Here is an 11,769-nt window from a genome sequence, read left to right as displayed (position 1 = left end):
GTGGGTTCAACACTTGTGTCACTAGTGTTTAGTCAGGTGGGTTCAACACTTGTGAGGATTTTATTCCAAATAATTTCGATTCAATCGAGGAATAGAAGGCAATGTGGTGATATTCTTTGGGTTCTTCACAAAGGATTAGAGGAAATGAAGAACACAAGTATCAAACTGTCCAAAAATACGGGGGCACAAAATTAGAACAAAGTATTGCAACAACTTTGGGACAGTCTGCAGACAAAGGGCAAACGTTGTAAATAATTATAATGAGGTAGTGAAACAGGAGAGAGCTACCTTTGCAACACACATCGACACTGTAAACACTGGCAGGCATCAGCAACTGTAGAATATGTTATTGTTAGATGCAATGAATAGATGAACTTCATAGATGCAGAACGGGAAGAGAGCGAAGATTAGATGTAGAATATGTATGAGGTGTGCATTCAGAGCGCTCCGGTCAAAACACATCAACATCTCGCGAGAAACAAGACTGACGGAAATTGGTTTAGTAGTGGGGACGAAAAGCATCAGTAGATGACTGATTCCGGGAGATGGCAGTAATAATACCAAGTGGATGTCGGCAGCTAAATACTTCTCTGAAGAAGAAGACGCAACAACATCGACAGCAGCAGAAGAATAGCTAACGCTACTCGCTGGTCGGAAATATCGTCTTTCTCCACCGTGCTTGTGTGGCTTCAGAAGTATATGGATCAACATGTGTAATACAATGGGTAAGATTGAGTATAATTTTACATTCATTACAAAATGGCGTTCTTGTAGCCTTAGCTGCCGGTACATTCCTGCCGACTGTTTTCCTGGAACTGTAACTCTACAGGACATGTAGCCGTCGTGTGAACACAGTGTCAGGACAAGTTGATATACACAGCTTCATTCAGACCCAAGGCCACCGTAAGTACTCTCCAGGGGAGAAGACGAATGAAAACTTTTAACACATCAATAAGAACACATCTAAATTACTCGTAAAAGACTTGATTTTAGCCAAGCACCACAGCAGCATCAGGTTCACTAAAATGGTTGGTTAGTTAATTAGCAAAACATCATGCAAGGTGTTATTTCTTAATTATCTTCCATGTGTAAGTTAGTAACACATTTCTAAACTTTGAGAGTGATCTGCTTTTTATCATTGAATTTAGACGCATGGGTGATTTTACTTTAAAAAAAAATACTGGAATACTACTTAAATATTGACAGAAAATGTGTCTGTTGCACTAACTGGTTGTAGTTTCCTGTAGTGATGAACAGAATGGTAAATGTATGTAGGCTAACTGCTTTTATCCAAAGTACGAACGATGTGTCTCTCATTCACCCAGTCAGACAAACACTTGTAGTAGTGGGCTATATTTTTCCTCCACAGAGACCTGCAATTATGCCACAGCCCAGAATGATGCTGGTGGTGACTGGAGATGATTTTGGTTACTGTCCAAGGAGGAACCAGGGAATTGTGGACTGTTTCCAGGCTGGAGGCATTTCCAATGTATCACTGCTGGTTAACACCACTGCTGCAAAAGACGCAGCTGATCTAGCTAAACGGTAGTTTAGTTTGGCATCTTGTATTGTATATGAAAATTCCTGACACCCTTTAGATATGCAGAAAAATCATTGAGCATTACTACAGGCACCAACTCTCATTTAGGGCTGCAACTAACCATTTCAGATATCTACACTTTACCTCTGTTAAAACAGCTTGCCATAGGCCTGCTGAATATCTGTGACAGAGCTTCAGTCTCTGTCACAGATATCTGCTTGACCGGAGGTGTGTCAGTCACTCTGAGCAGAAGGTCTATTTACGGCCATGGCAGAGAATACTTGCACTTGACTACTGTTGTAGTCAGCGGGATGGGACCCCGTGTATTCCCACAACAATTGCTTTAAATAATATATACTTTACAACTGTGATTGTATTATTAATATTTAAATAAGAATTTACCTTTAAATTTGGTGAACTCTAATTGTGTAGTGTTCTCAGTACCTACCTCCCCTTGACATAAATGCACTATTTATTTGAGCAAAGAAGAAATGAAAACCTAAAAAAATATTTTATTTTTGAGTCAGACATAACATACCTGTTGGCCTCCATGCCAACCTGTCTGAGGGAATTCCAGTATGTCAGAGTGTCCAGCAGGCCTCCACTCTGATAAACCACCATGGCTTCTTTCATGGGAAGATGGGCTTTCGTCAGGCCCTGGAGAGAGGTCAACTCAGCATGAAACAGGTACATTCTGCAAAACCCCAGTTTTTTGACTGGCTTGAAGTAATCTAGATAAGGTCTATGTATGTATTTTGCTGCTGATTTCATTCCCACTCCTCACCATGTCTATACTTACACAAACTTTGGTCAATGAGTACAATCTCCTGTGCATCTAAAATTTTAAGAATCAGTCTAAGCAAGTTCAAGACTAATGCTGAACTGTAGATCAGTTAAAAATACCTAGAAAACCAGCATTCATCTCAAACAATCAGCAAATAAACTTTTACAATCTGAAGAACAGAGCTCTTCTGGTTCAGGAAGCCGGGGATCATGGGTTACATGTATATCCAAGATTCAGTTGTGTTTCAGTTGAGTGAGCGGGACTAAGCAGTCAGACCTCTAGTCAACACACGGATAGTGTGTTGACAGATCGTTCTTTTCTCTGGTTGGGAAACTCATATTTTTCTGATGTTTTGGCTTGATTAGTTTCCGATCTGCATGATTGAATTCCCCTGCTACGATGATCACGCCGTCTAAGTGAGCTGTTAGCTGTTTGTTGATGATGTCATGCAGCTTTTCAAGCGATGAGCGAATGTATAAAGCCATAATTATTATTAATGTAAATGTAAAAGAACGGTCTGCATCTTACCGTGAGGGGCTCACTTCAATCGATCTTAAACTATTGAGCACTGGTAAATTGTTGAGATGGATTAATGATTTTTAAATCTGTAATTTTACTGTTGCACTCCAAGTAGGCCTCGGCTAGCTACTGCCTGTTTGCCGTTTGACAGTTTTACTATAAAAACATTGACTAATGCATTCGCACAATCTGTTACTTTTTGCCAGCTGTCCTTTACTGAATTTGGCTACTGCAACTGTTTCTTTTTAGTCTGGATAATGTGTTACTAGATAATGTGTGTATGCCTCGCATTTTTTTAATATTATATTTTGCAACTCGTTTGTGAAATATGCATCTTTGCTTGACTGGTCATATGCAGTAAACCCTGCACCTATATGAGGAAAGCATGGATTTACTTATCGATAGAGGTGGGGAAATTTCTTGATTCTTAGATGCATTGCAATGGAGACATAGATGACTCTGCATCGAAACAGAGACGGAACTTTATTGATTATTGTTTACCGCTATGCAAATCTTTTGAGCCGCTGCATAATGATGACCACGGAAGCTTCAGGACCAGGAAGAATGCCCATTAAAGGTCCACATACAATCTGGTTTACTGTCGGTACAATTGCTCAGTTTCCACAAGTGCTCCTAAACACAGTAATATGTGGGTTTTCAATTTGCAAGACAGAGTGCTGCAGGCAGAGTGTCAGCTGAGCTGCAGCAATGGACAACATGACGAAACTTAAGCGTTAAGTGAACATTGGAGACTGTAAACCTTTTCAATTAGTGACCCAATTTAAAGTATAAACACCAAAAGGATTAAAATATGTCTCCTTAAAGTCAAACGTAGCAAACATAGTCGGACTGTAAATATTCTCATACCAAAAGAGGAATCACGGTCCAGAATTCCAAGGTTTTTGTTTGCGTATTGCAAAGACACAATCGCGACACATCTCCCTGTCCAACCCCACATGCTACGATAGCAACTGGTTCAGCCTGCCCGATTATGCCAGACTGACTGGCCTACTTGACCATTGCTGGTATCATTAGTGCCCTGAACATATTGTATACAGGAACGCTGTTGTTGGTGAGGGGCTTGATAGCTGAAGGCTCTGGCTCCTATTCCTATCAATGAGAGTAGGCTAAATAACAGATGCACTTCATAGACTGCTTTAGAATTAGTGAGAAGACCGTGTTTTGGTGAGAAACTGCAAATCATCAAACAGCAAGTTCATCTAGCAAAACAAATTGTGTTCATTTCATGTTTGTTTCCGAGACAAGAAGAGGAAGAAGAATGTTTTCTCCATTACAGTAACTTCCAGGTGTGCGTTTCCTTCTCAGGTGGAGCTGGAATTGAGTGCCCAGGTCAGACAATTCAGGGAGCTTACAGGTCACCTGCCACATCACATGGACGGACACCAGCACATCCATGTACTACCAGGTAATAGAAACTTATGGGGGAAATTTGAAACTATTGTTTTTCGTACACTCATCCACTGATAACCATTTACATGCCAAGACAGGCTACAAATTTCTCAGTGAATATTATACACTGAATGGGCATGTACGTGTAATTTGGGATTCATCAATATGTTCGTACCTAAATTTTAACTTCCTCAGACCATGGGTACGCATAAATGATGAAGGCCCGACTGTCCTGAAAAATGTAACGACACACCCTTTTAACTAAATGCATAGTATATTAAAATTCCATTTATTTAAATAAAAATAGTAGATAGACAGTAATAATTAAATTTACTAATGAATTGACCAAATGTAATAAAAACTATGAAATTTATGCTTTTCACCCTCATTATCTCTATAAAAACCTAATGGATTCATATTTATGTTTCTGAATAAACGGGCCTGCTCTTCTTCTGCAACAATAATCAGAATCAGAAGTACGTTATTGATCCCATTGTGTGTGTTCCAATTGCTCCATGCAAGATTAGGAAATGAGCTTATAATATTAAAAAATATATATATATATAATATGTACAATATGTGCGCTCTTTATATTGAGCGTTTATTATAAGCATGGATATGTCAGATATTGCTGGCATCGTAATAGGTGTTAAAACACTGTGTTGTGTCATAATCTGTGTGAGTGCGCGTGTGCGCACGTGTGTCTGCTCATCTCTTATTAGTCGATGATGTTATATCATGTCTGGATCGTTCCGGTCACTTTAACCCTAATGTCCTGACTGTGTGCGTTACATCTCTTGTTGCGTATCAGGTTTAAATATGTGTCTGATAAACTCTTGAGAATCAAACAAACACAAAGTAAATGTCACTCCTGTATGTGTCCTAATAACTTGTGATCAGTGTTTATTGTTAAAGTGTAAAGTGAGCGCAGGTCAGAGGAATCAGGAGGAAACAGACTCCAACAGAGACTCTGACACAGGACGAGCGACTGTTCTGATCCTGGAGCAGCAGTGATATAATTATTCAGCGGAGTCCTGGTCTACTTTGTGATGCATCTAAGAGAAATGTCCACAGCTCTAGTGCTCAGCTCTATGCAGGACACAACGTTCAGCGGTTCAGTTATTTAAACATTGTCACTCCGGAAGACACGTTAAAGAAAAGTGTGTGTTTTGTGTCTTCCACCTTTGCTGCTTTCAACTACTACGCTTGTGAGTTTCTTGTGTTTTTTACCTTTTTGGGGGCGTCTCTTATAACTTCAACTGTTCAGCACACCGCTCTCTTCATGACCAATGGATAGCCTTAGATGGAGAAATAGAGGCATGGCAGCATGCTAATTGCAGAAAGTGGACAAGCATCTGTCGATTTAGAACGATTCTGATGAAGAATAAAATTGGCTTGGGTCTCACAGTGCGTGGGATTCATACTAAAAGTGTACGCACACCTGAACGCAATGTTCTCTTTACAAATCATAGTCCACCTGGAAACGTTCGTACTTGGATCTGCCTCATACTTTGCCCTACACGCCCACATTCAACCATAAATGGTCCACGCAAAGCACCTCATGAATATTAAATTATGCTGCTGACCAATGGGTTTCCACGGCGGGTCATGACAAAGGCTACAGCATCAAGCGATGAGAAGAGGAAGCTAAACTTTCTGACACTGACATTGAGGTGTTTGTTCATGAGAGGGAGGGCAAGAATGATTTTATGGGACAGCAGTGATGTCACTAATAAAGAAAATACACTGATACTCTGCCGCTGCTGGGGATAATACAGTGAGTGAGGGTGAGTACGATAGAAAGAACGGAGCCTAAAATAAAAAAATGGTCCAATTCAAAGGTGGAGGCAAAAAAATATTGTAACTCATGTTTGACTTTAATCATCCAAAACTGCAGGATTATTCAATTCTGAGACAGCTGTGATGTCCTCAATCTATAGAAATTAACTGAATAATTATTATATGCTCATGTTTGTACTGAGATGGTTTGGTTCCAACGGTCGATCTGTGTGATACTGGATTCAGTTCAGCACAAATATCACAGATTACAGATCATTCAAATCTATATTAGCTGATCGGACATCGCTGAAACCTCGTTTTCACCTCATCCTTCCATTCGCGTGAATCCATCACACAGCATCACGCACCAGTGTCACATCAGTGGATCCTCTCCTCCACTCTGGGATATTATTTGGAAAGTTTCTTTATTTCTTGTAAATTATCTCCAGTGCGTTCTATGTGCCTGATGGCACAGTCACGTTCACTGCAGCGATTTGATGATACACGCACAGTGTCAAAAGATATTATTAAAAACTGTTAATGACACTGCTCTGTAACTCTGCTGTAATGGAATCTAAACGTAATTTGCTGTAAGTTGTTTTCTATATTTTTCCATTAAAAGGTGCGTGTGGAACAGATATGCTGCCCAAGCACAACTAAAGCTGTTGGTTTTAATGTAAATTATGAATTGGATCAAAAATCTGTCTTTAGTTCACCACCTCACGTCTGCGTCGCCACTTTCCCGTACAAACATTTATACGTATGGGTCAGAGTTTGCGTGGCAAAGCGCACATTTTTTCAGCAAGTTTGCGACAGTTGATGTTTTACATCGTATCCATACATGAAAAATGTGATCACAGTGCTGACTGTGACATTATTGATGGTTTGAGTTTTCAAATTTTTTAATAAAATTGATTCTAGATTTTTTTTATACAGAATAGAGGTCATACTAGTGGGAGCGGACAAAACAGCTACAGTAACTCAGATAACATTCTTCACTGTGGCAAGTAGAGAGGCATCAGAATAACAACGTACAACCCTGAGGTGGATGGTCTACAACAACAGAAACTATGTCAGGCTCCACTCATGTCAACTACATACAGAAATATGAACACATCCTTGATGCGTCCTCAATGCGTCCTGAGATCCATCACTCAAACCACATATGTAGAGGGTTCGGGACGCATGTGGCCACATTGTTTTCGCTTTCTGAAAGCCAATGCGTCTTGGGCCTCATCGGGACTGCTAACCTAGCCGATGTCCTCTGAAAGTTGAATGATATTTTGAATCATTGCGTAACACATAGAAGTGTGAAAATGTCTTGATTGTTTGATGCATCGCGATGCAGACGTTCTGTCTATGCATCGATCCAGATAGAGAACATAATCGATTCATGTTTTCTACTATGTGCATTGTTTTTAGAGATGTCCCACTGCTGCAATATATATCACCGCTGCTCCAGGATCAGAGAGACGCTCATTAAAGGTCCGGTCGTCCTGTGTCAGATTCTTTATCGGGTCTGTTTCCTCCTCACTCCTCTGACGTGTGCTCACGTCAAACTTTAACAATAAACAAGTTTTTAGGTCACGTATTGGACTGATGTTTACTTTGTGTTTGTTTGGTTCTCTAGAGTTTATGAGACACATGTTTAAACCTGCTACACAACACGAGACATGATGCACACAGTCAGGACATCAGGGTTAAAGTGACCGGACCGATCCGGAGTCATGATCCGACATCTGCGATTCATCACTAAATACAAGTGATTATGAGTTTGTGTGTGAAGAGCAACAGATATGAACAGGCAAACACACACACATGCAGACAGAAGTTCCTCCCGCAGATAACAACTTAGCGCTGTATTTTAACTTCACTGTTGCAGAAGAAGTGACCCCACGTTCTTATAGCTGTTGTGATTCGATCTCTTAGGAAGGATGTTAATACTAGGTCTGAACAGGGCCTGAGGCTGCAGTGACAGGATATCTTGTTCCTGATATACACGATTATGAGGGAGGTGATACTAATGTTAATAGATGGCTATCATTTCCTGCTGATGACTCATATCTTTTAAGTCTTGAATATGTAAAATCCTGGATGACCAGAAAGACAGAGGTTCTTATTATTGATCCTTGGAGGTTCACTGATAGTTTAGTCAACACTCATGTATGTCCCCCAATCTTTGGATGTATGCATGTTTGCCAGTAATGAAGGAGTATTTTTTGACCCTGTTAAAAATAATCTGTGGGTCAGTTTATCATTACCCAGGTGTTGTATTGTATGTTGCAGAGGTGCGTGAGGTGTTTGCACAGGTGCTGTCAGATTTCAGCATTCCATACACTCGTGTTCCAGTGGAGCCAGGTTTACACAGCTGCCCGTGGCTACCAGTGCACCTTCAAAGATTCTGTACACAGGTGGAGAAGGACGCCTTGGACTCCATCCCTGTGTTCACACGCTATGGAATCAGGTGTGTGTTTGTGTATGTGTGCGTTTGTGTGCAGCCAGAACGAAGAAACAATTTCTAAACACTCAAATCCAAACATATGCAATTTTCACCATATAAACACTTATTAAGTAAAGACAGACTGTCAATATAAGCTTTGTCAACTAAATAATCGATTACCTTGCAAATATTTGATGCTGATGACTTGATATCATTGCTGATGATGGGTTACAGCTAAATGTGATGCATTAATGATAAAACAGTACTATAAATAGCCAAACACGTATGTAATGGTTGTGCGTGATTGCTGTTACGCACAATGCATTATCGATTGGTGTGCCTCCATACTGGTGGAACAGGCAGAACTAGTTATTTGCCAGTAGGTACAGTAATTCAAAAAGTGTCTTCCTCCATAACTGTGGCATTGGAAAGGAGGCTGCTGCACATACTTTCACAAAAGCGGAAATTTCTGTAGCTCTATCTATTTGTGCACACAGCTTTATTAATAAGATGAATATAATGGTGTATAATTGAGTCTTGAGACAGTCTTGAGACTGAGTGTACCCAGTGATTTTCCTCTATAGTTTCTACAGATGTAAATCCAATGCAAATTCAAAATACTTTTTACATTTTCACTAACTTGTGTTGTATTAGGGCATAATATTGTTCACCAACAAAACTCTCATATTAAATGGGCATATTGACTATATCTTGTCAATTGCATCCACAATATGAAACAAAGCATAAAGCTCACAACCTGTTTTAAGCCTTTTATATCGATATGAACCACAATCATAAGTCAGAACTTCAGCCTGCTGGCATTTTAAGAGGACTGATAATGATGCTCTTAGGTTTGTAAAGGTCAACAATTGTGAAAGTTTAGTGGGAACAGGATCTAAACTTCCTTGTTATACTTGTATGTGTATTACCAAAGGTTCATCTATAACAGTACCTGTCAGTCAACTGCTGTAGTGAGCAGATGGACTGATTCCTCTGCAGACTTTCTCAAGGTCTTTGGCTTACAAAGACTTATCAGAGTCTAAACCTTTTGCATGTCCACAGGTGGCCAGATGTGTACCTGGGACTGACCACAATGGGTCAGAACATGTCTGTCCCCAACCTGCAGAGGGCCCTCAGCCATGCTTTGGCGGCCGACCATTCAGGCACTACCTCCAGCAGTGCATCAGGTTCAAATCAATCTGTGGTCACAGCAGAGCTCATGGTTCACCCAGGTTACCCCAGTCACCCAGAGGAAGGAGGCTGTGGAGAGGGTCCTGATGATTTCTCCCAGTCAGCGGACAGACAGCATGAGCTGAACGTGCTTAGAGAACCATCCCTGCTGGCCCTCTATAGTCAGGAGAGAGTGCAGCTCTGTGCATTCAAAGACCTCTGACTACTGCTGTGTAAGAATCTAATGTAAACACTACACTACTGCAGAGAGCAAGCTGGAAACCTTATCTTCCAGGTTCTGTTCTAGTGGTAAAAAAAAACTTATTTCTGAGTCAAATTGACATTTGCTAGAAATCAGTATAATCCTATAAATGTAATTTGCAGTATGTTTAATGAATACGGTTCAACCCAAGGCAGTCACAGCTTCACTATTTATTCTACGCTGTACTTATCCAATACAGTGTAGAAGTAAACGGCTGAGATCTGGGAACATAGTGGTACAATATGGTCCTTTGAGTATTCCAATAAGTCCAGGTAATAAACAAATATGAGCAGTCAGATGATCAGGCATGCCGGTGAGACAACTTCATTTAGTTCATTTTCATCATCCTTCATTTTATTGATCCATAATCTGCTTCATCCTTGACCTGCTGTACTCACTGTAGCTGTGAACACACAGGGGCAATGGCGGATTATTAGAGCGGGGTACACTCACATAAAGTGGTTTAGTTAGATTTGAATAAACCCTTGGTTTGTGTTGACACATTGTCTGACCTCACAATAATGATGTCACCATGTTTCTAGATCTCAGCTTTTACTTGGTGATTAACAGATATTGTTATTGACTAATCAAAGTATACCCAATTGTAATAACCTGTAGTTTTCCTTTAGGTGAATTAGTATCTGATCTTGAGGTCCTGCTTGAAAATATATTTCAAGACCTCCATTATTTCAGCTTTGTCCTTAAGTTTTGAAAATTGCTCCATGTGTATGTTTTATAAAATTACAACACAGAACTTTATGGTCAGGTACTAATTATTGAATCTTAGTAAAAACGGGCTAACAAGGCCCCTGCAGTGTATTTATTTCTTGCATGTCTAACAGTTGAATCTTAATATTTGTGTGGTTTTTCTATAAAGGGTCAAGGGATGATTTCTAATGATCTGAGGTCTGTATAGCACAAGTAGCGACGAACATCTCGTCAGTGTGTGTCTAAGGGAATACTATTTTAACATTCACATTTAAAAATCAACTGTAACAGTATGTTTGTAATTTTTATGGCCATTGTCTGTATATCTACAGTAGAATTTAATGTTTCTTTCCTAACTTAATATTTTAATTGAATGATCATTTTTGTAATCAGCAAGTAGCATTTAAAACTGAATCGCCAATATAAAATATGATATCCTCCATGGTTTTCAAGGGACTTATGTTCTGTCTTGGTGACAGGGAGTGGTAGTGGCACTCAGGAGTTAGAAATTATTTGAAAGAATTTTATATTGTTTAAACAGAGATTTTATTTGTTTCCGGGCTGTGATGTGTTTCGAAACCCCATATTTATAGATCTTGATGAATGCACTTTTTAAAATAATCTCTTAAAAAATAATAAATTCCCGAAAGGATTATAATTCATGCAGCAAAATCCCTGTTTACACTTGGTGTTACTGTTAGAGAGCATGAGGAAAACACAAAACAGTGTCACTCTTTGAATAGGTTTTCCTACTTTCTCTCTTTACCAAATTGTACCTTAACTTCATTTGGTTCACTGCGTGTACACCTCCCTGCTCTGGTGTCTATTTGTCTGTGTGTAACAGTGGGAGATTGAGCCCTGCCCATATTCAAACAACCAGGACAGAGAAACCAGTGTGACCATAAATGATAGAGAACTCTCAACATACTGTAAAACAATTTCAAAAATCTTTGCTGCTTTGGAGAAACACTTGACCAATTGGTCTAATTGAAGGAAAAACCCTCTCTTCTTTATCTTTATGAATACTATGTCCAATTTCTATATTTGTGACTCAAAAATTCAACCCATATGATGCTAGAGGATAGGACAGTTCAGACTTGTGCTATTAATACTTTTACACTTCAGAACGTATTAATGTTGATAAATCATTTGTGCAG

At 39.6% G+C, this 11,769-nt stretch overlaps 1 protein-coding gene across 3 annotated transcripts; it reads left to right on the top strand.

Moving 5' to 3' along the window:
* The first annotated feature begins 493 nt into the window (after nt 1-493).
* Nucleotides 494-11,284, top strand: ydjc (YdjC chitooligosaccharide deacetylase homolog). Of its 3 annotated transcripts, XM_053420998.1 has the most exons (7): nt 499-725; nt 830-903; nt 1,370-1,545; nt 2,068-2,227; nt 4,170-4,269; nt 8,319-8,496; nt 9,535-11,284. In XM_053420998.1, the coding sequence occupies exons 3-7, from the start codon at nt 1,382-1,384 to the stop codon at nt 9,863-9,865; spliced, it is 933 nt and encodes a 310-aa protein (XP_053276973.1). In that variant the 5' UTR covers nt 499-725; nt 830-903; nt 1,370-1,381; the 3' UTR covers nt 9,866-11,284. The 3 variants fall into 3 exon arrangements, with proteins under 3 accessions (XP_053276974.1, XP_053276973.1, XP_053276972.1); XM_053420997.1 differs by lacking the exon at nt 830-903 and having other exon boundaries at nt 504-725; XM_053420999.1 differs by lacking the exons at nt 830-903; nt 1,370-1,545 and having other exon boundaries at nt 494-725; nt 2,064-2,227.
* Nucleotides 11,285-11,769: the final 485 nt, after the last annotated feature.

Source organism: Pleuronectes platessa, chromosome 4 (genome assembly GCF_947347685.1).
Source record: "Pleuronectes platessa chromosome 4, fPlePla1.1, whole genome shotgun sequence".
NCBI lineage: Eukaryota > Metazoa > Chordata > Actinopteri > Pleuronectiformes > Pleuronectidae > Pleuronectes > Pleuronectes platessa.
This window is presented reverse-complemented; position numbering and strand designations above follow the sequence as displayed.

Coding starts and splice junctions, on each gene's coding strand:
- ydjc (XM_053420998.1), top strand. CDS start 1,382: ATGCCACAGCCCAGAATGATGCTGGTGGTGACTGGAGATGATTTTGGT. Junction 2,228..4,169: donor GTCAACTCAGCATGAAACAG/GTACATTCTGCA, acceptor TTTCCTTCTCAG/GTGGAGCTGGAATTGAGTGC. Junction 8,497..9,534: donor TTCACACGCTATGGAATCAG/GTGTGTGTTTGT, acceptor GCATGTCCACAG/GTGGCCAGATGTGTACCTGG.